Source organism: Podospora pseudocomata, chromosome 7, assembly GCF_035222375.1.
Source record: "Podospora pseudocomata strain CBS 415.72m chromosome 7, whole genome shotgun sequence".
NCBI classification, from domain to species: domain Eukaryota; kingdom Fungi; phylum Ascomycota; class Sordariomycetes; order Sordariales; family Podosporaceae; genus Podospora; species Podospora pseudocomata.
The window spans coordinates 1,899,628-1,925,685 of record NC_085891.1 but is presented as its reverse complement, the minus strand read 5'-3'; the positions used below and the strand labels follow the sequence as shown (position 1 = coordinate 1,925,685).

General features: G+C 52.2%; 9 protein-coding genes and 2 non-coding genes across 11 annotated transcripts; 3 read left to right on the top strand and 8 right to left on the bottom strand.

Annotated features, from left to right (window-relative positions):
* Window positions 1-2,590: 2,590 nt before the first annotated feature.
* QC762_0109630 lies at window positions 2,591-2,663 on the bottom strand. The gene has a single exon. It is a non-coding gene; the product is annotated as a tRNA-OTHER (tRNA).
* Window positions 2,664-3,779: 1,116 nt separating this feature from the next.
* QC762_707110 (uncharacterized protein) lies at window positions 3,780-6,217 on the bottom strand (the record flags this gene model as incomplete). The annotated part of the gene is made up of 5 exons (XM_062893556.1): window positions 3,780-4,745; window positions 4,802-5,269; window positions 5,492-5,842; window positions 5,907-5,981; window positions 6,041-6,217. 5 exons carry the CDS (start codon window positions 6,215-6,217, stop codon window positions 4,446-4,448), a joined length of 1,371 nt encoding a protein of 456 aa, XP_062739375.1. The 3' UTR covers window positions 3,780-4,445.
* Window positions 6,218-6,321: 104 nt separating this feature from the next.
* Window positions 6,322-7,225, bottom strand: QC762_0109610 (uncharacterized protein; the record flags this gene model as incomplete). Its single annotated transcript, XM_062884300.1, has 3 exons — window positions 6,322-6,360; window positions 6,469-6,851; window positions 7,201-7,225. 3 exons carry the CDS (start codon window positions 7,223-7,225, stop codon window positions 6,322-6,324), a joined length of 447 nt encoding a protein of 148 aa, XP_062739374.1.
* Window positions 7,226-8,250: 1,025 nt separating this feature from the next.
* Window positions 8,251-11,252, top strand: QC762_707100 (uncharacterized protein). Its single transcript, XM_062893555.1, has 3 exons — window positions 8,251-9,120; window positions 9,378-10,046; window positions 10,100-11,252. The coding sequence occupies exons 1-3, from the start codon at window positions 9,061-9,063 to the stop codon at window positions 11,132-11,134; spliced, it is 1,764 nt and encodes a 587-aa protein (XP_062739373.1). The 5' UTR covers window positions 8,251-9,060; the 3' UTR covers window positions 11,135-11,252.
* A 597-nt stretch (window positions 11,253-11,849) lies between these two features.
* Window positions 11,850-13,926, bottom strand: TAZ1 (Lyso-phosphatidylcholine acyltransferase). Its single transcript, XM_062893554.1, has 4 exons — window positions 13,179-13,926; window positions 13,073-13,091; window positions 12,907-13,011; window positions 11,850-12,850 (listed from the first exon to the last, which is right to left on the bottom strand). Exons 1-4 carry the CDS (start codon window positions 13,411-13,413, stop codon window positions 12,025-12,027), a joined length of 1,185 nt encoding a protein of 394 aa, XP_062739372.1. The 5' UTR covers window positions 13,414-13,926; the 3' UTR covers window positions 11,850-12,024.
* QC762_707080 (uncharacterized protein) lies at window positions 13,864-15,390 on the top strand. The gene is made up of 3 exons (XM_062893553.1): window positions 13,864-14,123; window positions 14,174-14,742; window positions 14,800-15,390. Exons 1-3 carry the CDS (start codon window positions 14,114-14,116, stop codon window positions 15,322-15,324), a joined length of 1,104 nt encoding a protein of 367 aa, XP_062739371.1. The 5' UTR covers window positions 13,864-14,113; the 3' UTR covers window positions 15,325-15,390.
* Window positions 14,906-16,865, bottom strand: QC762_707070 (uncharacterized protein). The gene is made up of 2 exons (XM_062893552.1): window positions 16,290-16,865; window positions 14,906-16,227 (listed from the first exon to the last, which is right to left on the bottom strand). The coding sequence occupies exons 1-2, from the start codon at window positions 16,584-16,586 to the stop codon at window positions 15,397-15,399; spliced, it is 1,128 nt and encodes a 375-aa protein (XP_062739370.1). The 5' UTR covers window positions 16,587-16,865; the 3' UTR covers window positions 14,906-15,396.
* On the top strand, window positions 16,767-17,932 carry QC762_707060 (uncharacterized protein; the record flags this gene model as incomplete). Its single annotated transcript, XM_062893551.1, has 2 exons — window positions 16,767-16,793; window positions 17,129-17,932. The coding sequence occupies 2 exons, from the start codon at window positions 16,767-16,769 to the stop codon at window positions 17,456-17,458; spliced, it is 357 nt and encodes a 118-aa protein (XP_062739369.1). The 3' UTR covers window positions 17,459-17,932.
* Window positions 17,933-19,735: 1,803 nt separating this feature from the next.
* QC762_0109550 lies at window positions 19,736-19,861 on the bottom strand. Its single transcript has one exon. It is a non-coding gene; the product is annotated as a tRNA-Ala (tRNA).
* Window positions 19,862-19,972: 111 nt separating this feature from the next.
* sgf73 (SAGA complex subunit Sgf73) lies at window positions 19,973-23,804 on the bottom strand. Its single transcript, XM_062893550.1, has 4 exons — window positions 23,594-23,804; window positions 23,349-23,510; window positions 22,229-23,278; window positions 19,973-22,168 (listed from the first exon to the last, which is right to left on the bottom strand). The coding sequence occupies exons 1-4, from the start codon at window positions 23,607-23,609 to the stop codon at window positions 20,697-20,699; spliced, it is 2,700 nt and encodes an 899-aa protein (XP_062739368.1). The 5' UTR covers window positions 23,610-23,804; the 3' UTR covers window positions 19,973-20,696.
* A 215-nt stretch (window positions 23,805-24,019) lies between these two features.
* PHO85 (negative regulator of the PHO system) lies at window positions 24,020-26,053 on the bottom strand. The gene is made up of 2 exons (XM_062893549.1): window positions 25,314-26,053; window positions 24,020-25,250 (listed from the first exon to the last, which is right to left on the bottom strand). The coding sequence occupies exons 1-2, from the start codon at window positions 25,383-25,385 to the stop codon at window positions 24,318-24,320; spliced, it is 1,005 nt and encodes a 334-aa protein (XP_062739367.1). The 5' UTR covers window positions 25,386-26,053; the 3' UTR covers window positions 24,020-24,317.
* Window positions 26,054-26,058: the final 5 nt, after the last annotated feature.

Genomic DNA, 26,058 nt, shown 5'->3' with positions numbered 1-26,058 from the left:
CTCTCCCCGACCCAAACCAAGCACACAACACCCCCGTGCCGCACTCATGCTCTCCCAGCTAGAGTTTTGCCTTCTAGAAGGCAGGTCAATCGACAGGGTGCGGGACGAAATGGCTTGATGAGTGAGCGAGCTGAACTTGGCAGGTCGCAAGCTGAAGGCAACTTCCGGCACCGACAGGCCCTCTAAGCCATCTCATCACCCTCTGCCGATCAATCTATCACCATCTCGATAGAGCACTCCGGGGCTGGCCTTCCGTGTGTGTGCGATACCGACTCCCCTCTCGGCACCGGCAGTCTGCAGTTGTTTTTAAAAGAGAATGACAAGCAGTCAAGCAGTCAAGCAGTCAAGCAGTCAAGCAGTCAAGCAGTTGCGGGGACCCGCCCGAGTGGGCCTTCTCTGGGCCCCATTCATTGCATTCAATTTTCTTCATCCAAGTGTGTGCGGTGTTCCTTTTGGGAAGGTGGGAGTAGAAAAACACAACCATGATTCGGCTCGTCGGGGGATTGGACCGGTCCTTGAGACTCCTCTTTCTTTCTCTCTCCCTCGGTGCCTCGCTCCCTGCTGGCTCCCTCGTTTCTTTTTCTTTTTCTGGGAATTCATTAGCTGCTTGCAAGTCCCGAAGCATTGGCGATAGTATCGCTCCGCCAGTCTGGGTCCAGCCTGGAGACCTTTGCACCAGACAGGAAGGCGGATCTCACTTTCGCATGATTTGCAAATCTGGACTCTCAATCCTCATTTTCTTCAGAAGGATATTGACGGCTTACTTCCATATACGAGGCTGGAGAAGGCTCCTCTTGTGGATCGTATTACGTATGTTTGTTGACCCTATCCGTTAGGTTACAAACGACAACAGAGCAGAGAGCACGGCATAAAACATGCTTGTATAAAATAGCACCAACTCTCACCGCGTGGTGTAACACTCCGGCTCAGTGTCAGGTCAGGGGTTACATAGCAGCGACACGTAGTTAGTCAGCGGAGATGTTTGCTGTTTCGAGCCTCGACAGGAAAAACACACATCCCTTATTCTGTTTCGAGTCACACCTTGATGGGCACTCACCTACCGGATACAGACTGTAGTTTTGCGTCGAGTTGTACGAACCATGGTTTGGCCGCGCGGCTGTCTGGACTGAATGTCACAGGCCGAGATACCAGCATGTCGAGGCGATCAGCACCAGATCAGGAGAGTCCTTCAAGGTTGGCCATCAAGGTTCATCTAAGCTCCAGACATCTAGAACCACGAGGTTGACCTATCTATTATGTCCAACAGACAAACAACAAGACGGAGCAAAGAAAACACCGCGCACCCAAAATATCTTACACCTCCCTCTCCCATCCAAGTCTCGACAAACTAAGCCTTTCCCGACAAGCTCTTCCGGCAACAGGCCCGACCATCTGTGCCCAAACGTTTTGGCCGCACGCCCATATCCCGCCCTCTCGCAGGAACTAGCCCAACCAGCCCCTACCCCACAGCCTCGGAAACATCACGGGCGAGACTAGCAACTGGTCAGTGCTACTTACGCCATCGTCGGTTTGCTCTCCAAAGTGCCGGTCTTCCATGTGGGATGGGTAACTACCTGATATGGGTTTGGCTTGTTTCCGGGGGCGTTATCGGATCCTGATCCACCACGACCACCCTATCACCGTCATGTGCTGCGGGATATAGGACTATTGGGGTTCAAGCAGGGCATCAGTGGCTTACTTTCTCTGGCAGATGTACTCTCCCTGAGCCTCTGCCGAGGTAGCCGTAGGAAAGGTGAGAGGTTTATCGACGTGAAGTGACTCAGCTACACCGATTCGAAATACAGAGACACACAGACCGACATGGCAGCTGTCATATGAGAAGCTATCAGCCATACCCGCAGAATCTTTTGTGGAAATATAATCATTAACATATCAAGACCTAGACTACTCAAACAAGCCTTCCTACATGAACTGAACCAGGCCTAAGTCTGTGAACAGAGAAGTACCTAGCACATATCTCTCAACCAAACACAGCAGAGATATGGTTCTGATACATGACACAGCTGGTTATCAGTGTCATACATGCCTCTTTAGGATCTGACGTGCTTCACATCGCTATTACCTCTTGGAACTTTGACATGTCGTGCCCTCGTGGCCGTTTTCTGAATGAGAACGATGCTCCAATGATCATCAGCCTCCAGTCAGCTGGGAACTGGTCATGTCTCTTTATCACCCCAACAGAAAACCGATGAAGTTTGCCGAGCAGCACATTTCGGAAGCCCCTATTTCTACTTGGCTTATCACGCCGGAACCCTCGAAAAGTGCTCTTTCACCACGCTTAGCCACCTCGCCACGCGCCTGCCCATAAAATCCATTTCATACATCCTCCTCAATATCAAACGCCCTCTTCTGATTCAAAGCACTTATCAACCCTCACCATCCGCCCAAAAAACCGGCCTCTCATCACCCAAACAGGGAGGCGTTTTAACCTTTCCGAACACCCCCTTTTTCCACACTAGTTCGACGTCCACCAGCTGTCAAACAAAGCCACATCCACAATCCAAAGCCTTCAGCTCCAACCCAACCCCAACCCAGTATACAATCCCGAGTCCCAAGATTAGCATTCCGTGGACGCGGTAGTACAGTGGTTAGTGCGTTTCCGAGTTTGAGCGAAGGCCCAGGTTCGACTCCTGGCCCGTCCACAAACAGCGTTTGTTTCTTTCCAGCGTTTGCTTTTCTTCTTTTTTTGCCCCAACATTATCATCATCACCAGTCTATGTCTCCAACAGCATTGATTGCCTCCTCCTCTATCGTGAAGCAGAACACGTCCAAGACAAGAAGACCCAACGGAATATATAGGCTTCAACAGTAAACTTCGCAAAAAGACGACGAATACAGCACACGCTAAATCCCAACACCAGGGAACGGCCATCTCAATGTTTTGACAACATCCCTTGACAACTCCCATCTGCCTACCTGCCTGGATGTTCTCGAAAACAAAAAACAAAAAAAAGAAAAAAAAAAAAAAAAAGGGAAAGAAAAGAAAAGGGAAAGAAAAGAAAAGAAGCAGTTGAAGAAGTCATGATAAGCTATTTTACCGTAGTTGCACCGGCTGAGAAAGCTCAACATAACAATCAACAGATCTGAAAAACGAGATCGAAAAGCCAGACGAGTGGCTAGCTCTATTAGATGTCTAGATAGTCAAGATGACACAGCCTATATCTCTACGTCCATTTATCTAGCCGTCTGGCTATTCACACCCTCCCTACAGAAGAGCAAGGGTAAGTTAACCAATATCATATTGTGGACCATGCCTCGAAGAATAATCACTAAGCTACATTATTAAAGATACTTAAAAGACGTATTGATTTGCTTTTGAGGCATGGTTTATCTTACAACCTAAACACCAACTAAAGTACCCCGACTTTAAATCACCAAAAGCAGAATCCAAGATGCAAGTCCTTGGCTCTTGTAGTGGTGGTGCCTCACCTCTCTTCATGCCCACTCCAATAAAGCTTCCTTACATCCAACATCTTGCCCAACACCATATCTCTCCTTCCCCAGACAGATCACAAGACAGCCATATCAAGTTGAGACAGAATCTTTGCAAATAATATCTCGCTTTTAACAATACACATCTTTTTAAACCTCCCTAATCTAAGGTACTAACTATTCCCTATCCCATACCGTACGATCCCCTTCAATCCACAAGCAAGCTAAAACGATACTGTCTCAACACGCTTCGTCCCCCTTCCTCTCCTTTTGCCTTTCTCCCTCCCAAACGTAATTACTCGTACAAGGCCCACCCCGCCCTCGATTGGGAAGAATGTTGTAATGGTGATGTGTAGAGGTTGTCTCCATCTCCTTTTCAGGCATACTCCTTCTGGGCCCCATTGCCTTCATTTTCCGTACCATGTCGTACCATACCGTACACCAGGTCAACATTTCATGCCGTGTCTTTTTCCTTTTTCCACACCAACCTTTCCCACCCGCATTCATCCAGCCAGTCCACCCCGCCAGTGAGGTATACAATGCTACCGTTTTCCGTTTCCCCCAACGCTGTAACGATGCCGCAAAACCATGACAACCTTTTGATATGTGTGTGATGTGTGTGCAAGGGGCGTGTTTGGGGAAAAGAGTGACCTGTGCAAGTCAAATGCACGGCCCAACTAGCAACGAGAACAAGAATAACAGCAGCAGAAAAACACACACAACTCCACAACACTGCACCGCCAGATTGCCATCAAGAGAAAAAAAAAACCATGAATCTTGACCATTTTGCCCTTTCCTAACTAATCAAACCCCGTGACTCCATGACGCACCAAGAAGAATGCCCGCCCTCCCCTCAACTCCGTCGTATGGCGTGTGAATATGGATGCTAGGCTTGTTGACACTAGCAGCTCACCTTGGAACCTTTTCAAGATCATGGACAATAAATGTGTCTTTGATCAGCTTGTGAACTCGCGCTAAGCAGCAATCGCCGTCTAGGCGTTGGCCTGGGAAGCGCCGCGTCCGCGAGGGGCACCGCCGCGACCACCACGGCCCTGTCCAGTGAAGCCACCACGGCCGCCACCTTGGCTGCCGCTGCGCTGAGACTCGTACCCGCCGCGGCTACCACGGCCACCGGTGGCACCAGCACGAGCGGGGTAGCCGGCACCGCCATAAGCGTTCGACTTGGGACGACGGGGCTCAACGACGATGTTCTCGCCGTTCACAGTGTGGGGGTTGGCAGCGGCAGCAGCATTGTAACCGGCCGGGGTCTTGAACTCGACGAAGGCGCAGTTCTGTACAGCTGGGTTAGTCTGGTTCATTGACGTTCATCTAAAAAGATATCGCTTACCTTGGTACGGTTGATGTCGAAGTACACGACCTCACCGAAAGCCTCCAGGGTGGCCTTGAGGTCGGCCTCCTTCACCTTATCAGTAACAAATTTGATATAGGCAAGGGTTCCCTCCTTCTCGGTCTGAGTAGCGGCAGCGGCAGGCTGAGCGCGGCTCTGACGCTTGGTCTCAGCGGTCTGCCACTCGCTACCCTGATCCTTGGGGGCGGCAGGGGCGGCCTCTGTGGACTGAGGAGCGGTAGTAGGGGCCTGAGCAGGAACAGGAGCACGCGCCTGAGCAGCAGCAGGAGGAGTCGCAACCTTGGGAATGACAGGCTTGGGAGCCGCGGCAGCAGCAGAAGCAGCCAGGCGACTAGCCCAGGTCATGGGCTTGGGGGGCTGCTGGGGCTTGGGGGGCTCCGCAGGCGCGGGAGCGGCAACAGGAGCAGCAGTGGCAGGAGCCGCGGGGGTCGGCGCGGGATCCTTAGGCTCCTCGGGCTTCGCAGCCGCCTCCTCGGCAACTTCCTCGACGACCTTCTCGGGGGTGGGCTGGGTCTCAGTCTTCTCCTCAACAACTGGTTCTTGGGTCTCGACAACAGGCTCGGGAGCAGGAGCCTCGGCGGCAGCGGAAGCGGGGGCTTCCTCAGCAGCCTCCTCAAGCTTCTGAGAGATGGCGGCGGTGTCCAACTCAGCTGGCTCCTTCTCCTCAACGGCAGGCTCCTCGACAGGAACCTCAGGCTCGGCGGCGGGCTCGGCCTCGGCCTCGACGGCTGGGGCAGCCTCGGTGGCAGCAGGGGCCTCTACTGGAGCCTCAGCGGCGGCCTCAGTCTCCTCAACGGGCTCATCGACGATATATCTCAGGATGTCGTTGAGAACAAAGTAACCCGAGGGCTGCTTGGCAAGGACGAAGGACTGGACGAATTTGCGGGGCTCGGCACCCTTGCTGGAGATCTCACCAATGACCTGGATGAGGATGTTCTCGGCAGACCCTTGGGAGTCGACGTTGGAGATGCGGACCTTGGAATCCTCAAAGTCCAACTGCTTGATGCGCTCTTGGATGTTCTTCGCAGACAGTTAGCTTCGAGAGGCTCAACACCTAAACGCAAACCCAATTGGAAAGTCTTACAGGTCTGTTGACGCAGACAGTGGTGACCTCAGCCTCGGCACCGGCGACGAACTGAGACTTCTTGCCGTAGAAAAGCTACAATTGACCGTTAGCCCACCAAGCCACTGCACCGCCAGAAATATCCGCAGACTCACGTGAAGCTTGTTGGGGTTCTTGCTCAGGGTTGTGTAGTATTGCTCAACAAAGTACCAGCCGATCTCATCCTTGGGGAGGTCGCTCTGCGAGTTCTCGATCTGGGAAGTCGACTCTGTGGTGGTTGGGCCGGTAGCAGCGTATTGCTCGTGGTGATTAGCATTACCGTTTGTCGACATGATTGCTGTTGTTTTTTTGTGTGTGATGATTAAAGAAAACAGAAGTGATGACGACGAGGGAGATGGAAAATCACGGCGCGGGCGTGGGGCAGAGTCGGACGAGACTAGGCTTTGTGTGGCGCCGGAGAGAAGTGAAGATATCTCTGGAAATGGTGAGGTCAGCGGAAAGTGGAGAAAAAAAGACGCATCGAGGGGCAGAGAGGGGCATCTTGGATGGAAGAGAGCAAGATCGGAGGATGGAGCACACGCACTCTTTTTTTGAAGCCGGCTCCGAGATCAGAGCTGGTTTGGCAACGGAGCTGGGCTTCGGTTGCGTTTGCAGAAAGTGCACCAGGGAGCGGGATCGGGATCGGAGAGGGGAAGGGCTTGTAGAGAAAGAAGAGAAGAAGCTCGCAGAGATGGAGGGGGAGATGGCAAAGACGGATTGGGTAGATGGCTAGAGTCGACGGGATGGTCAATGATTTAGTGGAAGATGGTTTGAATTCTCGAGGTGGAGCTTCTCCAGAGTGGAAAGGGTGACCTGGTGTTGTTGAGAGCGGCTGCGGCAGTCGCGAAACTTTGGGAATCAGGTCGATGGATTCTTGAACACACGCAGAAAATTGATTTGCGTAAGGTTGGGCCGCCTGCCCCCACACTGTGTGGCCGCGGAACTTGCCTTTCAGGTTGCTTCACCACCACACTTCCATAATAAACTTCAGCCATCGGTAGCCAACTCGCCACCAATTGTGTTTTTAGATTCTGTCCTCAGTACTGGTGATATTGAGATTTGATGCTTATCTATAGAGGATTCTGCAGCGTCATCTGATCTGATTTGAGCTCGGAAGGGAAGCTCTGCTTGAGAAGAACAGTGATGAGAGTTTGACTACCTATCACCAGGTAGCCCTTTGCTAAAGATTAGCCAGTATATTCAATCTTACAGCAAGGTGCTTCTCTCCATCTCGCTAGGGCAAGGTACTACGCCATTGACATACACATGTGACTACCTTCGGCAAGATAGCTATAGGGCATGCTGAAGATTGCCTCGAAACTGTGCGTACCCGCTGTCGATCAAAGCTCTCAACACTCTGTCTGCATGAGGCAATGCAGAGTTCCCCGCAAGAAGCAGCTGCAGTCAAGAGAGCTGAGAACTTTGTCAGTATGCAAGTTCAATGCTGATCAAGACGGAATGGCGGGTCCGGAAGACGGGGCCCTTGACTCGGGCCGGAGCTCTGGCTCCTGTACCCCGCCCGATGCAGATGGCCGGCCCGGAGTCCGGGGTTTTGTTTTCGGGGAGGGGCAGATACCGGCACTGGCCGACCCCGAGTGGGCCGTAATGTCGGTCATGGATGGATGCTCAGAGTTGCAATTTCACACCAACTTAAAAAAAAAAAAAAAAAAAAAAGGCAAAATCTGCTGGAAAAGGAGCATGGCAACCTAGCATAAAGACCAGATACGCGACGAATCGTCGGTTTATAGATCTAATGGTTTTGTCATGCCACAACTGACTTTGTCTGATTTCGATCCTTACCCTGATGCTGATAGATATCCGCCGCAGATCATATTCAATGCGTGGCTTGTTGGTGAACCAGGGAGCCAGGGTTGGAAACTGATGTCCAGCAGCAAGCCATCGCCGTCATTTGAAGAAACCGATCCTCGATCAAACGACTAGGTGAGTTCGAATCTCGCGGCGGGGCACTGCTACCACATCATCCGGATCTATTGAACCCAAGCCACCGTGAAACACGATAGCCTCCAGCCAAACATCACCGTTGCATCGTAATGATCGTTCTGGCAACAGCAAGGCGCAAAATCTGGCCAAATTTTTCTGTGGACACCTGTGCCCTGTCAAGTCAGCAACTTACAGCAGGTAAACAAGCACATGCTGTCAGAAACCCCAATACTCCAAGATACCAAGGCTGCGTCACAGGTGTCACCCCGCATCTTGCTGGCGTTAGTGCTGCCGGATGGCAGCTGCCGGGCCTGTGCACGCCGCAGCGCATTGACAATCGGCGCATCGGCCGGTTTAATTGACCCCCGGCAGAGCAGCGGGTGTTCCGGATACCTGCGCCAGAGTCGCAGTCGTGGCTAGCGACAAGTCACAGCTACTCGGATAGGAATGGCGGGGAACCTGGCGGAAGCACGCGAGATCCCAACGGCGCTATAGTTTCCACGATGCCCACTGAAATGCTGGCAGCTTCCCACCTCACTTGCTTCAGCTTTGAATCGCCGGAGCTTTTAGAGCTGTGGGTAATTGGCCGTTATTTCCGGGGTCCATCAGCCATCTGCCATCTGGCCAGGCAGCTCCCCATCTGCTTCAATTTCACCACCGAGCCCCCTACGTTCTCTCTTATTTTTTTGATATCATATCACATCACAAGCGGGTGCCGATCGCGGATCATCTCTCGTTGGCCTTTTTTATGCCAAGCTGTCCTTGTGTTCACGTCTCTCAGGGTACAAGAGACCGAGGCTCCCGTTTCTTAGGAACAAGTCCCAAGCCCTCAGCTCACTTCTGGCCCTTGAGCAATTAACTCCCCATTATTTATTACTAATCACCCTATATCATACCGTACTCTGCCGTCTTCTTGCCACCAGCAGTGATGCCGTATCACGCTGCTGCATAGCATAGCATGCGCACGCCGTTGCGAAGCGAATGCGACCTGCCTGATGGAAGCTCCCGAAGAGTGACCGCCATTTGTCCGCCATCTCCCCCCTATCGACGAAGTGGTTTCCCTGCTCGGTTAACTACCGGCGAGTCCCCGCCAATATCTGGAGTAACGCAGCAAAACTGAGCGCGAGGGCGGGGATGCGGGCGGCGAGTTGAATACCCATTCTGGCCTTTGTTTACGAGAACACCGAAACCAACCATGGTTTACTGTGGAAAAGCATCACAGGGCTGCCAGAACTGTCGAACGAGACGCATCAAGGTGAGTTTTTACGTATTAAGCCCCATGCCCTGACATCAGACTACATATGCCAGACACTACCAGGCAGGGCCCGGCCCAATCCGCAGCCGCCCGTGTGGCCCAGAGCTTCGGGTCGTGTTCCCGCTATAGATACCTGCCTGCGGGCTCCCCTGGTGGTCTGTCATCTGTCAGATCTGTGTCGTGTCAAAGGATCGAAGATCAGTGTACCGGTGGAAGGGTTCTGGATCTTGTGCTGACGGACATGTGGTGCCTCGCAGTGCGACAAAGTCCGCCCTCAGTGTGCGCAATGCATCCGGGTGGGTAAGCCGTGTCCCGGGTACCGAGACCAGCTCTCGTTGATGTTCCGGGATGAGAGCAGCAAAGTCATAAAAAGAGCACACCAGCAGTGGGGTGTGCCGGATACATCCGAACAGGGAGAAGGATCAGGATCTTCGCCAACGCCATCAACATCTTCATCTTCCTCGGCCACCTCGCCAACGTCGACATCAACAGCATCTCCAATTAGTATACGACGTCGGCTGGCAGCCTCCCAATCACCACAATCGGCATCATCGGCGATCACCTTCAAACGAGAAGCCCCCGAACTGGGGTACAGAGTGCCCATGGAGATATCCATCAATGCCGTCGACAGGGCTATTCAGTTTTACATTGAGCATTATGTGATTGGACTTCCAGATGAGCCAAAGGTCGGGCAGGAGCTTCAAGGAAGGCCATGGGTCCACTCAGCAGTAACGCGAGATATCATGGCAGCCGTTGGGCTGGCCAGCTTGTCCAACATTAACGGCGACAAGAAATTGAGTACGTTATCGAAACAACACTATGGGCGTGCGTTGCACAATATTTCGTCCTCCATCATGGCCAGGCATGTTCCGGAGCTTGACCTCGATGTCATCCTCCGAGCTGTAGTCATGATGGCCATGTACGAGGTGAGTACCGTACCTCAGTTTTGAATGCTGGTTTCTGCTAACGCCGAATCAAGGTTGTTCGCGGAAGAGACGAGAAGCCAGCCCCTGGAGCGCGAACTCATATCATGGGCGGTGCTGCCATTCTAACAAGCTTTTTGCCCTTTCACCAATCGCAATCTGAAGGTCTCCGCGGGCTCCTCCAGCTGTGCTTTTCCATGATAGCGTCGACCCAGGGCGCCTTCCAGTACACGTCACCAGAACCAAACAACATGATCCCCTCCCGACCAGAGCCACAAACCGGCGAAGGAGGCCTACCCCCACCATTCCAACAATGGCTTTCCATGGGCGCCAACATGGCCACACCAAAGGAGATACCATCGACCGAACTTATCTTCCCTGTGGTAGAGTTCGTCAAGCTATCAGGCTATGTACGAAGCCAACACTTTATCGACGGACAGCAAGCCACCACCGACATGATCGGCACAGCTCTTGCTCTAGACGCGCAGTTTGGCGCCTGGGAGGATCGCCAGGACGGACCATGGACCGTCATCGAAGAGCAAGTCAGCGACAACTTCTTCCCACCAGATGCGGTCTTTGAGGGCCGTTATCACATCTACACCGACATGTACTTTGCCCGGATATGGAATCATTACCGCTGGGCGAGAATTATGCTCAGCCAGCTCCTCATCGAAAGCGTCCAGCGCTTCCCGAGCAGCAGCTCGTCTCTTATATCCGACAAGAAAATACAGCAAATACAGGACTGCCTTGTCCGTCTTGTGAGGGACACACTCATCTCCATCCCAACACACTACCGGCATCCAAACCTCCAACCTGAACACCTCGAACACTTTGACAAAACGCAAGGCGGCGCAGTGATTGGTATTGCAGGAATACCGACGTTATTATTCGAGATCAAAGTCGCGGGAGTGGCGCCGGGGATACCGAGGCATTACCGAACGTGGGCGATGGGGATACTGGAGACGATATGGGCCAAGATGGGGATGTACCAGTCGAAGGTGTTGTCGGGTATGCTGGCCAAGACTATTGAGCCGGAGGGGTCACCAGAAAGGGGGTCGCCTGTTTGGATCAAGGAGGAGGGATATCCATGAGAACTGGGTTGTATATGAGGTCACCAAAGTGTGTTAATACTCTGCTTAAAAGAGTACCACTGCCTCGGAGTTGAATCTTTCAGGATATCTGAAGATGAAATCGAAAATATTCTCTTCACTACCTGAAATCCAAAGACCTTGGCCGTGACCGTGATGTGTGATGAGCAAAAGCAAACCACAGGCTCATCATCTCCTGTCCACCTCTAGCACTCAAGCATGGACCACCCATCCCTGCTCGCTCCTTCCCTATGCTGATGTCTGCACCTTCCCAGAACAGAACGACGGTTTCTATATAAGGTCAACCACCCACCTTCCAACAGCAGCTCGAGCATCTTGGTTAGGGCGCCACTGACTCTGTGGTCAGGACAAATGGTCAAGTTGTAAGAGCTGCTGTTACCGCCCCCCAGCCGGGGGCTTGCAACTGATAGCCCCGACTTCGATTCGTAGGGTTTTCGTAGCTGGCCACCCTCAAGGTTGGCCGGTGAGCTTTTTGCTTTTCTTCCTCTACTTTGGAAACAATGTCTCCATAAAACACCTGTCATACCCTGGCGAGATGCGACATCTTCTCAGAAGTGCTGTGTTGTTCTGCACCTGCCAACAAGCAAGACTTTCAAGATTAGGTCGTTGCCGTTGTCCGCAGAGCGACTCGATCATCTCACGATCATACCAACACCTCACACATTCCCAACCAAAAGCAAAATACACTTGAAAGAAATTCTTCATGGTACAATTCGTTCGCTGCCCTCCCAAATTTATCTCTAGCCATCCTCTCTCCCGCTTTTTTATCTTTCCCAAACACCACGCGAAGTAAAACAAAAATATATACACAACAAGCCGGTAAACACCACCCACCCCCAAATTCCAATCCCAAATTCTTTTCCTCAAGTCTCCTAATCCTGATTAATCTGACTCCCATCAACCCGGCTCCTATACTTCTTCCCCTCCTCCCCCTTATCCACCCTCCACGTCTCCGCCCTCCCAAAACTCTCCTCGCTCTCCTTGTAAACCCCCCTCTCGCTCCTCAACCGCAAAATCTCCCCCCTCATCCTCCTCGCAACCTCAATCCTGATCTCCCTCGCCTCTCTGCCGTTGCGTAACTCCTCACTCGTCAACTCGCCCACCTGTCGTTGCCCATCCCCATCCCCATCATCTGTCTGTTCAATCACAGCTGTCTTCCACAACCACCCCACCGTTTTCGTCGTATTCCCCTTCTTAGTCTCCCTCCTGACAAGCTCATCCCACCTCGCCTTCAAGTCCCCAAACGTCGCCTCATAGTCCAGCACCCCCCCAAAAGTAACCCTCACCGTCTTGCCCACCCTCGGCAAAAACTTTGGAAACCCCCTGTCCTCCGCCATGCACTTTTGCGTTCCGTCGATAAACATGGGGACGATATCCGGGCTTGGTTCAGACTCCAGGATGAGCCTCGCGACGCCCCACTTGAAGTACCGCAAATCAACATCGGGGTGTTGATGGACCAGCCCCTCGGGGAAGACGTGCACCCAGCTGTACCGGCGGTGTTGGGGGTGCGTTAGCGGGGAGAGAATCGAGTCGGTGCCGGTGGTGGTGTAGTAGGGTGATGCGGGAGGGGAGGGGGACGGGTGGGAGAGGAGGCGGATGGCTTGCGTCATGCAGGGTTGGAAGAGGCCGCCGTGGGGGGAGTGTTTTGATCGGTGGCAGGGGAGGACTTGGCCGTGGGTGAAGAAGGAGGAGAAGAGTCTAGGACAAAGGGTTAGTGAGATACAAGGGGGGATATTGGGGAGGGGGGATCAAACTGGTTCTTGAAGCAGATGTCATGCGCCCCTAATGTCCAACGGAGGTTGTTTGGGTTGAAGGCGTAATAAAGAGGCAGCAAACCCCATACCATGGGGTCGTCAAGACTGAATTAATCATGAGTTTCAACCTCATCTTGTATCACAGCATTTGAAGATCATCACTCACACGCTGACATGGTTGGAAACTAAAAACCACATACAAGTCAGCGGACTTTGGTATTACAGTATAAAATATATTAATACAGCAGAGGATAAACTGGGTGAGAAAATACCAGTTAACAATCCCCTCTCCCTCTTCTCCGGATCAGCCCGGCTGTCCAACAGCTCCCTGAACTGAGCCAGCCCGTGCGTCTCTACCGTGTTGAACCCGTGCAGGAAGCAGCGCGAGATCAGTCCCGTGATCCCCATAATCATCGACGACTTTACGCGCATCGACAGGCTCGGCATCTGTGCCGGCGGCCGCGACGGCGACATTTCGCGGAGTTCTTGGGATTGTTGTTCTGACATTTGAGTTTTACGATACTCGGGGGGATATTAAAATTCAATGTTGTATTACCAATGGCGATGTGTAAGTGAGATATATCTGTGGGTGAGGTGAGTTTATAAGTTAAGAGGGAGACAAAACGGCCGGATGGTTTGTTGCCCGATGTAACACTGTGACGGTTAAAAACAGGAAGGAGTTAGAGATTTTTGTTGAGGCCCCCGAGAAAAAGAGCAGCGAAACTGGTGGTCTATTGCATTGCCGAGGGGGAGGAAAGTGGGAAAAAAAGAGAGAGCAAAGATATAAGATATGGGAATCGTGAAGAGACCCGACCGTAAAAGAGGACGAGGTGTGAGTGATGTGATGGGCAAAAAAGCAAGAAACGGCGCAGGACCAACAAAAAGCTTCGAGTTTCTCTTCAGCAGGTTTGTCAGTCGCCCACCACGAGGAGGGCCCACACACACACACACACCCTTCTCTCTTCAGAGCGATCGGAAAGATGGAGACAAAGTTCAAAATCACGGCCCGCAACAGAAAAGAACGCGACCCGCGCCGATTTTAGCATGTGCCCTGTCGCCTCCCCTGGTAAAAGGACAAGGGGGGGTTTAATGCCAAGCTTCCCCAGGATTGAAATCGACCCACATTTATTTTGACAGCAGCTCTGTTGCTGGTTGAGACTTCTTCCCAACATTGAGATCTCAGCAGTTGATATCGACACGCGCAAATATGGCACACAGTAAGTCATACATTTTATTTGAGATACAGCCATGCAAGCTAACCCTCCAGGCAAAAGAAACACCACCCGCCCAATCTTCACCTCCCACGAGCGGGCCATGGCTCGCGCGGCCTGGGGTGATTCCACCGCCCGTCTCGGCCGCGACTCCTTCCTCCCGTTTGCTTCCTGCTGGCTATGTCTAGAGCCCGCCATCGATCCAGTCGCATGCACCAACGGCGACTTATTCTGCCGCGAATGCGCCCTGAGCAACATCCTCGCCCAAAAGAAAGAAATCAAACGCAATGAAAAGGCCCGTGAACAGGAAGACAAGGAGGCTCTGGAGGAGCAGGCGCGTGCCGATGCCGAAGCCGAGGCGAGGGCAATTCGGGAGTTTGAGTTGACACAGGCCGGGCTGAGTCTCAAGCCTGCTGCTCGAGCCGATGGAAGGAAGTCGTCGACGTCAACATCAACACCAATGGAAAAACCGCCACCTGAGGCAACACCATCGGAATCAAACGGGACACCTGATCCTACTGCGAAAACGGGCGAGAAACGCAAGTTTGCCCTTGACGAGGATGAATTAGCACGTATTGCATCCGAGGAAAGAGCCAAGGCAAGAAAGGCGATTGACAGTGAAAAGGTACGGCCACCTTCACGGCATATGTTTCAACTGGATAAATAGCTAACATCAAATCAGGCCGCAAAACCAACACTGCCCTCCTTCTGGTCCCCATTCGTAACGCCCTCCTCCAACAAAAACAACACCCTCCACGAAGTTAAGAGGAAGACCAAATCCCAACCAACTTGTCCCTCGAGCTCACAAGACAACCCCCACTCTTACTCCCTCCACACTCTCGTAACAGTCCACTTCACCGAAGAAACCGACTCCTCCACCAAAAAGACAACAAGAATATGTCCCGCCTGTAAAAAGGGCCTGACCAACTCATCCAGAGCCACTCTCGCAAAGCCATGCGGCCACGTCCTTTGCAAGAGCTGCGTCGACCAGTTCATGAAGCCTTCCTCCTCCAAGTCATCAGAACCGGTCTTGTGTTATGTCTGTGAAGCTAACCTGACAGAGTTCAAACCCAGCAAGAAAGAGAAGGAGGGCAAAGAGAAAGAAAAAGTACGGCCCGGCCTCGTCGAGCTACGCAGAGAAGGTACTGGCTTTTCTGCGGGAGGAGCCAACACGGTCAAAAAGGACACTGTAACTTTTACCGTGTAGATGTTTTATCCGGAACGCCCGCAAATACCCAATATTCTTCTATATAACAATCAATGCATTTCATAATCGGCGTCACCTCATCATTGATGCCCCAATCCTCCCGCCTTTTACCAGATCCGCCAGCACTCCCCTCCCAACCAGTTGCCAGCCCCCTTTCTCATTTCTCTTCCTCATCCTCCCCACCAATATCCTCTTTAAAGCAGGCCATTGCACCAAGAACCCAGCCACGATGTAATACAGCTTAATAATAACCCCATGCACCACATCCTTTGTCAGCATTGTCGTCCCGTGGTTAAAGAAACCCTTCAACAACTCGCCTCCAATCCCATCATACAACGCCCTGACCCCCTCCTCCCTTCGTATCCTCGCCACAGTATTAAAGATCCCACCCCTCTTCTCCTTTTCACCCTCACCCTTACTACTCTTATGCCCCATCTGCAGCCTCGCCTTTCCAATCTGAAACGGGTAGGTAACAGCAGTAGCGCCAACTTTGCTCATCGCCGCCAGCAAAAAGGTGATCCCGCTCCCCGGATCGTCCCACTTCTTTCTGTCGACCAACACCCTCTTCAATATCGCCTGCAAGAAGAATGTCAAGCTTGGGTTGAGCGTCAAGACCAAAGATGCTGAATATCCAGCCCACAGTCCAAGAACACCCCCCTTCTCAGCCTGAATCTCCCTTAGCACCTCCCAAAACCCTTTTTGCGTTTGTTGTTTCCGTGTAGGTGAGGAAGGCGGCGACCTATCTAGCAACGACGCCGTCTGCCTCCGTGTGACAACGTTGCTCACCGGGGTGGTGAACAACTTTGCGCAAGCCCCCGCTGCAGCTCCCACCGCCAGCTCCTCGACAACTCTTAGATATGGCAGATCCGGATGTCGGCCTACGAGGCGTCGCGCGCGGAACCACTATCCCAACCTCTGTCAGCATTTCCCTACTATTATAAATGGTTGGGGGTGGGGGGACTTACGGTATAAAACAAAAAGAACAGAAACGAATCCGCCGCTGATTTGAGAACATCGGCGCTCAAACCGGCAAAGAATGCCGGGATCCCGCCTTCGGTGTCGTAGATCTTGACAAAGGCGTCAAAGACGGAGCGGTAACACTCGTCTTCGGAGAGGGAGTCGTCGAGGCGGAGCTGGCGCTGGACTTTGAGGCGGGTGTTGACTAGGTCGAGGGGGTAGGTGAGGAGGGTGGAGATTACTGTGCCGGCCGCGCCGGAGGAGGCGTGGCCTAGGGAGGGGAGGAGTTTGGATGCTCGTGGCATTCTGTGAGTGTAAAATAATGGGACAGACAAGGCGACAAGTGGGAGGTGATAGAAAGATCAGAAGGGAGCAAGTAAATTGGGGGAGGAAACGGAAAGATTGGATGGTCCTTGTCAATTCATATAGGTACAGGACAAAACTATCGTGAACCTCGGTAACATGCATGCTCTTTTCCCGTTGCAATGGACATGAACGCATCGGCCATGCATGTTTGTGGGGGAGGGGGGGGAGCTCGGAGTGTTTGAACCAACGACGTCATCCCGCTTCTTAGCGTGCTGGACCCCCCCCCCCCCTTGGTTTGTTCGGTTGTGGGGTACATGAGGGTTGGTGATCAACGATTTTTGCGACACCCAATCGTGGATTTCACATGTTATATGTATGAGAGGATGCAGGTACGGTAAGTTTCAAAGCTTAAAGGATCCTTTTGTGAGATAAGATGGATTTTGAAATCGGTCTGTTGCCCGAAATCCGTTGCATCTTCTCACATGCTTATATTGGGGTTTCTGAAAGTATTTGGACAGCTAACGAATCGATCTTTTGGAAGCTTTTCGATGTGGAAGTTGAGAAGACTTTATTGAGATATTCACCAATTCCACCGTCATCCCTACAAAAATGCGACAGTCTCCCTACTGTCACTTACGACCTCCAGAGAAACATCGTCCTCAGGCCTGTCTTGGAGAGCGACCAACCGTTTAACAAAGGAGCTGTTATAGACGGGGATTGCTCAAAAGTTGATGCGGCAGTCGCCAGCAACACCACTATCTCCTATTCAGCTTCCACTATACACACAGATATCACCAACTCCCAAGAAGTAACATTTAAAACATTATATCCTTACCGATGGCAGTTCTTCATACAATACCCCTCTAGTTAATCCCCGCTTATTTTATACGATTGTGACGGCTCAGAGATTTCTTGGTGGATGCTATCTTTTCTCTTTCCGGCGAACAACATCTAGCAGTCTAGAGCCTCTGCGCCTGGCCGGGCCAGGTTCCAAGAGAATCTTCATGCATATGAGTCTCCTGTTCAGCCCATGATCCCTCGCGTCATGAGATATTGGTTCGCATAGGACCAGGACCTCAAAGAGAGGGTGATAGATTCTCTCTTTAATCAGTTTGGGGCTGTAAGGAGTTCTTGTTTGAATTCTGCTTTACTCCATTTTCTGACCTTGAGTTCACTGCTCATGAGGGAAAGCGTCAGAGGGTTTCAGGCAATCTCATCGGCCTCTAAGGTACGTCACGAGATGTAACCTTCTTCCAGGTAGTCAAGATGAACAAGAGATCCCTGTAAGACTGAATAACGGGGAACAGATAGCAAACCCGATCTTGTATAGGAGTCCTAAGAACGGGATAACGATAGTGATTGGATTTGGGATAGGTTAAACCAGCGTCTCTATCCTTAATCGCAAAAAGGTAGTAGACATCTTCTTAATTAGGATAGAAATAAGAGTAAGTTATATATGATTTAAATCTTATCTATTGTGGCTGGCTCTATTTTGGTTAAGACGCCGCGGAAAGTGGTAACGGATTGTCCGTTCGTATTATTGATGGAAAAGTCGGAGGAGATTATCTTAATGGGCTGGATTACCCGAATCGTGACCACATATGTTCTCTTTTACCGTTCCAGTGGACTAGCTGTAGACTGGTTGAAGAGGGGTCCAGATTAAAGGGCATAAGCTTAGTATATCTATAAGAGATGCAGAGGACTAAAGAAACGAAAGCTGAGAGATCTTTTACCGTCATTCAAATTCTTATCAACTAAAATGACACGTATAATAACTATAGTTCAAGGGAAGGTCTAGCACTCGAAATATAGTCAGACCTTTGGCAACAACAAAACCCCAAAGACTTTCCCATTCAATATCAAGTCCATTCTCAGACACTATTATCTTCCTATTGATATTTTTCATCACGATCCGTCTTGAGCCCTATGATGGTAGCCAGAGTCGCCCACTACCTATCTCCCACCCAAGTTCACCCCCACCCCCAACTACCTCTTAGCTACATACTGACCCTTACAATACCTCCCCTCTTACAAAACAACACTCCCCCATCACAACAAAGGACCTCGAGGTCACGAGCATACTTCGCTCCTAGACCACATCCCCATCACACAACTTTTCAACAGCCAACCCAACAGCAATCCCATCCACCGCTTCCACACGATCTTTATTTCACGATTAGCAGTGAACAGAACATACCCAACCTCCTACCCCAGTCCCCCAATCTTTCAACGCCCAGCAATCTGCAATCACTACTCAACTAATTCGGCCCCGGTCCGGTCCTCTACATACCCTCGGACTTGGACGCTTTCGCTGCGCCCGCTCGCGAGCTTGGTCGCCTTCCTCCATCGTTGAGTCGAAGGACCGAGAGATCGAAACACCCTCTCTAGGAGATTCCACTCGTCCTCGTACAAGCAGCAGGGTGCAGAATCGTCTCTAGCTGTGTATCCTGTGGAACCATCTACCGCGGGGAAGCGACTGGCCTAACGGAAACCGTCCCGGTGCTCCTTGTTCCGTGGTGGGCTGTATTAACACGGTAGTATGCTCCGAAGGTAAGGTAGCCACTTTTGATGTGAGGGGATGACGGATGTGCCTACGTAGTAGGGGAGAGGCGGCGTGGGTGGAGGGCAGGTGGTAGAAGTGATCGGTTGGAGCTATCTTGGTATCATCTACATATCTAGGTAGGCGTCAAGGAATTGGATAGATAGCCCCAGTCCTTCTTTCTTTCGATTTCTCGTCTATGAAGCGTCTGGCAGTCTGATTCCAAGTCGACTCAATATAGCTATAAAAGTCCACAACGACAAAGTATCATTGTCCTGGTCTATCGTGGGACTATCTCCCCTTAACGGATAAAGTACACAATCTCGACGATGCTAGATGACAAGAAACTAAGGCCAGTTATCAACTCACCCCTTGCCCATCCAAGAGTCTTTTTTTTTTTTTTTTTTTTTTTTTGGCTAGATAAATGGTCAGAGAAACACTAGCACCAAAAACCAACACTTAGACCTCTTCCCACATCAAAAGAATGTTCAAAACATCCGACCACCAACGCCGCCACCATTCCCCATATCACAGCCAATTCCACCATCTTTTCCCCCAAAACGATAAACCAGCCAGACCTAGCAAAAGAATCACCATCATAGTGGATCATGGACGAGCTGGGAATCGAACCCAGGACCTTTCGCATACCCGTTTGAACTCCACCTCTCACATAAGAGAGCTTTTATTTTTCTCAAATATGCTAAGCGAACGCTCTACCAACTGAGCCACACGCCCCCTTTCAAATCTTCATGTCCCCCACCCCTAGTCGCCCACCATTTAACACCCACCAACCACCACCTCCACTCACCCTTAACCTCCCTCCACCCCCTTCATCACCCCTCACATCTCGTCAAACCACCACACACACACATCTTCACTTTCAACACCACAAGCACAAACAGTCAAAAATATCAATTCCTGCTTTCTCACCCTGCAATGACAAACCCTATAGTGTACACCCCCCCATTTCCTCTAATAAAACAACTGATTAAACACTTCCCCCAAGAAACAAATCCCCTTCTATAGGGTAATCCAGCACGACTCAAAGCCAAGCAACCATCAATTCCTTGCGTCAAATCCAGAGCTGGCCCAGCCTTTTTGCCCAAACTAACAAATTGAAGTAAAACAAAAAAAAAAAACAGAAATCCAGCAAAAGAAAGGACGGTAAACAATCAAAGCCAAAACGCCGTTTCGCTTCCCCCCTCTTTGACCCCGAGAAAAATATCCATCCCCATTGATTGCTGTCCTGGAACCTTCGTAGGAAAAATGTATAAAAAAAATGCCGACCGAAAAACATGGATATAATAGTAGCAATGTCGAGATAACGACAATCACCCTGAGAAAAGAAGAAAAGGAAAGCAAAGGGGTATATAACATCGAAAAGCCACTCCTCCTTGTGGCAAAAACACAGAAAAGGATATGTCCGCTAAGCCAGGTATTCCTATTCTTGGCCATGATATTAGTTTCGCCGATAAGGCGGGTATCGAGAATCTTCTTGATCAGGGTACACAACAAACCCGTGCATCATAGACTCAACCCCCCCAGCACCCATCACATAGTCCAGCTCCTCCTACTGCTGGCCCTGAAATGGATTCTGTTGATGTGGTAAAAATAGTTGTTCTTGCTGATAATGCTGCTGGTGACCTGGGTACCCGGCAAACCCCTGCGTCTGCTGCATCATAAACTCGACCCCCGTGTTTCCTCCCACAAAGTCGCCATGCACCAGCTGCCTCGACCTCGCCTCCACCTGTGACGGAGACAAGCCCGGCATCGCTAACGGCATCGACATCGTCCTCGACACTGGCGACACCGGCGGCTGAGCATCTGATGCCCGCCTTATCATAGGCATAGGGTGGGCTGGCCCTGCCATTGCAAAACCAGCTGCCTGAGCCTCTAGTTGATGAGCAAACCCGGCTTGTTGCTGCATCGCCCGAAACTGGGCAAGTCGATAATGGGCTGCGTGGCTAGTGGATGGGTCGATGTGTGATTGAGAGAAGCGGCGTGGTGCAAACTGTGTGTTCAGTTGCGATGGCAAGACCTGGCTTGGAAGCCGAAGATGAGGGGGCACTCCTGCCCAGTTTGCGGGTACTTGCTGTGGCGGTAATTGGATATGTGTGGGTCGTGCCCGTGAAGCAGGCCGTGCGATGGGTGATGCCGGAACTGTCTCCGGGTTCAGCTCAGGAGGCGCCATTGCAACTGCCTGAGACGGCACTACTGGACTCGAAGGTAAGTGGGATGAAAGAGAGCCTCGCCGCTGTTTCTGCTGCTGTTGGAGAAGATTTCGTTGCGGGGGCACTTGTAAGGTGACAATCTTTTGAGGTCTGGCCGGAGGTTCAGCCATGGGCAACACTGGAGAAGAACCTTGTGTTGTTATCGACCCCCGGCGTGAACCCGCCTCCGATCCAAGGCGCGGAGTAGGAGGAGGGTTAGGCGTCTGTGGACTACTTGCCACCGGGACCTGCACCCACTGCATCGCGGGTGACGACGTAGCCGGTTGTGCGGGCCTTCCTAGTATAATGGCCCGTTCTTGAGCAACGAGCGGGTCCTCTTGCTCGGGTTGCTCAGGTTGCTCAGGGAGCTCAGGTAGCTCAGGTTGCTCTGGTTGCTCAGGTTGCTCAGACTGCTCAGGTTGCTCAAGGGGAGACGGTCGACAAGGCATAACCGGTGTTGGCAATCCCTGCTGCCTAGGTCTAGCCTCCCCTGGCCGCGACACCAAGACCCCCATCTCTTGTTCGGGGGGAGATGGGACAGAAGGTAAGTTGGGTGTATTTGGCCGAGACTTCGACACTTTCAGAGACAGCGATGGTCTCGCTCGAGGTGGGTTGAGGTTCGGTATAGATTCCGACTTTAGAACCGGTGTTGGGTATGCCTGTTGTGATCGCGGTTGCGGTTCCGGTTGCTGCTGCTGCTGTCTCCCCCGGATCGTGCCAGTATTCGACCCTGTTTCTGTAAGCGGGTGGCTAGCTCGTCGCTGGGGAAGGAGAGACGCTGACTGGTTTCTTGGTAACTGGGGTGGAGGCGACGATGCAATACCAGGCGGAGCTTTCTAAGCCCGACCTGTCATCGACGGCCGCCGTTGCGGTGGTCCAGCAAGACTGAAACTCGACGAGCGTCGTTGAAAGTCGGTACCACCCATGATGATGTCAGGCTCCCCCGGGGCATCCTCGGCATCAAACAGGCCCGGATGCCCATCCGGAAGCCTCTGGGCGCCGAAGCCGCTGACCTTGAAGATATTGACCCGCCCACCATTCGTGGCCGTCTGCAACTGCTCATGCAGTCTCGAAAGCTGATACTGCCTCTTAATCGGCGTAAACACCGGCTGCGGCACCACCGGCTGCGGATTCCAATGAGCCAGCGCAGCCATCACCGCAGCCGTCTCCTCATCACTGTCCACCGCCGCGGCATTCACATCATCCTCATCCTCCAAAGGCGCATTCGCATCAATCGCCGCCTTCTGCTGCTTGGCCTGATTCTTCTTCTGATACGCCAACAACAACATGTCATACGGCAAGCTCCTCCCCGGCACCGCCCTCTTCGCGCTCATACTATGACTCTTACAAGTCAAACTCCTCGCGCAAGGCAGCCCATTAGCAAGCGTAACACCACACTGCCTCTCCACATCCACCGGCCCCTTCGGCTTAGCCACCTTCCCCTTGGGCTCCTCCTTCTTTTTCTTCGTCTTCCCCCCCATCTCCCCATCAGCCTTCCTCTTCTTCCCCCCAACCTCCGTCTTCTTCCCGGCAACCCTCTTCGCCGTCTTCCCTGCCGTCCCACCACCACCACCACCACCACCCCCAACTTTCCCCCCCTCCCCATCATCATCATCACTATCATCCCCACCAACCCCGTTCTCCCCCTCAATCTTCCTCGCCTCCTCCTGCTGCTTCGCCCTCTCCCTCGCCTCCCTAGCCTCCTTCTTCCTCTGCGCCTTCTCCTTCTTAATCTTCAAACACCGCGCAATATGCTCCTTGGCCGCAATCCTCGTAACCCCCTGCTTGCAGTGCTTGCAAGACTGAAGCTCGGGTACATCATCAAGCGGTCGGCCGGTAGAAAACGTCTCGCGGGAGGCCTCGTCAAGCTGGTTGACCACGGGGCTGGGGGACGACGCGGCGGCGGCGGCGGTGGTGGTTTCTTTTGTCTTCTTCTTATCATCTGTTGTCGCTCCCAACACCATCAGCAACACCACCCAAACGCACGAAAGGAGCGAAAAGGGGATACTAACCCTCCACAACCCCCCCCTCCTTCCAACTCCCCGGCTTGATGAACCTCGGCCCGGGCTTCTTCAGTTTAATCTTCCCATCCACCCCCCCTCCGCCTTTCCCCCCCCGCAACGGCGTCATGGGCTTCTTGTTCATCGAAGCCACTTTTATTGTCGCTTCTTCGTCTATTATTTCCCATCATCATCAGCTTGATACCCTCCCCCCCACCCCCCCCCTAGCGCGTCGGGTTGGGTCATCGCATGCATACCTTTGCGCGACTCCATCGTCGTGTCGTCTCTTATCAAATCAATCAATCAATCAAGCAGCCCCAACAAGCCCCGTAATGGAAAAAAAATCGAGTGGAGCAAGATGGTAGCGCATCACACAACCGAGTAAAAAAAAATCCTTCGCTGAGTTGGGTTGCTCTTTGGTGTTGTTGTTGCAAAAGTCGAAAAGTCAAGGTTCAAGAGCAAGCCAAGTTGCGCCTTAGAAGTGCAGTGACTACCACTTGCGCACCACCACAAGGCAGCGCGACGTATAAAAGTGGAGACTTGCACTCAAATTAAGGTTATCGATAAGCCGCTAGCGGGGTGTGATGTGCCTTAGCGGGGTGCCCTGACCAAATCCATGGAGCACCTGATCCTTGAACTGATTCATATCACTCAACCATCAATCATAATCACTCACCGATGCTGGAACAAAAAACAATATGGGTATCTCGTGAGATTATCTATGCTGCTGCTACTACCTCCGCTTGACGCTATATAAAAGATACGAATGGGGAAGAAACAAAAAAACCAATATCATTTCCTCCCCCCCCCTCCCACTCATTATCATCATGGCACATGATATAACTGAGAAAGAACTGAACCCAAAAATCCTCCTTCTTGCTCGTTGTCGACACACAACACCTTCCCTTCCTACCCAAACTACTTCCTCCTACCTGCCTTCCTAATAACATGACCACCCGAGTATAATTGCGGCCTCGGCCCCTAACCTTGGTAATTTCCATAGACATTCTGGCTCGGCACAGTATGCTGCTGGTAGCCCCGATGAGGATGCATCATCGGCTGTTGAGGGTGGTGTTGTTGCGCGTGCGCAGGCTGGTGAAACTCGGCGAACCACTCATGATTCAACGCCTCGGCCGCCGAGATGCGCAGTTCTGGGCGCAACTGCAGCATCCGCTGAAGAAGATCGATGCCCTTCTCGTCAATCTGAGGCAAGATGTTCCGCAACGGCTGCGTCGCATACATCTGCCAATTCGCCTTATACTCGGGGAACTGTGACAGCCCCGGCCACGTCCTCTCCGTTGGCGTGCCCATGATCCTGAAGATCCTGATCGTCTGATCTTCGTTAGTGGTGCCAGGGAACAGCGGTCGGCCAGAAAACATCTCGGCCATGATGCAGCCAGCTGACCAGATGTCAATGCTGGTGTTGTATGTCCTGCTTCCCAACAAAACATCCGGGGCGCGGTACCAGAGCGTGACAACCTCGTTACTGAAGGTGTTAACCGGAATGCCAAAGGCACGAGCCAGGCCGAAATCACCAAGCTTGAGCTGCAGCTTGTTGTTGATCAAAAGATTCTGTGGCTTGAGATCGCGGTGCAGGACTCGGTTCTCGTGACAGAAGTGAATGCCCTGCAGCAATTGCCACATGAAAGACTTGACAATATGTGGCTTGAGCATCCCACGCTCGCCGTTGTTGTCCATGTATTTTTTGAGATCGCCGTCCATGTACTCAAAGACAAGCATCAGCTTGTTTTCCGTGTGGATCACATCGTGCAGTGCGACAATATTCTCGTGCTTCAGCTCCTTCATCAGGGAGATCTCTCTAATAGCCGTGCTAGGGGTGCCCTCTTCCGAGTCGAGATGGATTTCCTTGAGAGCGACGAATTCGCCCGTCTGGCGATTGCGGCCTTTGAAAACCTAACGAAAAATTTAGAACAATCCACACACAAAGTAAACAGATATCAAGGCCGCATGACTCACTGTCGCATAGGTACCCTCGCCGAGCTTCTCCAGCTGCTGGAAGGAGCTGTGGTGCTGTCTCTTGCCGTCCATGTTTGCCGTTTGTTGATTCTGCGAGCTCGACTGTGGTGCTCGTTCGGGGTGGGAAACGACGAAGCGCGGAGTCGGCGGGGGTTGGGTGTTGGAAGTGTAAGCGCGGTTGAAGAGGATGCTTCCCGCGGTGGTTGTTTTGCGAAGGAGATCGCGTTGGGCCTCGGAGGGCGTGAGAGACTGGGTAGACTCGTGAGAAGCCGTTTTTGGGTATTGCAGAGATGCCTTGTGCGTCTCTGCAGAAAACTTGAAGGAGGAAAAAAAGCCCAACCTTACGCGCGCTTTCTAGATTCCGGGGAGTTGGTGATGGCTGATCCCCTGAGTGCTTCAAAGGGATGGTTTGCTACCTAAAGCGAGCTAAAGGTCGTGAAGTGGTGGGTGGCCTTTCTTGCCTAGAATGTGGTGCAACGGTCGAGTTTTGAACGGGCCCCTCCGAGATTGAGATGGAGCAAAAGTCTGAGTGTTTGTTTCAAAGTCGGACGAAACACTGTCGGCAGGTCATGTCTCTTGGGAACTTCAGGCACAGCGGCGGCTCCAGCACATGCAATAATTGGTGGGGTTGATGGGTGACTGACTGCGTGGGCCAACAGTGCCCCGCCGTCCGCGCCACCCCACGATGCGCCTGCCCCACTCGGATCTGCCAGGCCCAGGGCGTTCTAGAAGACCAGCTGTTATT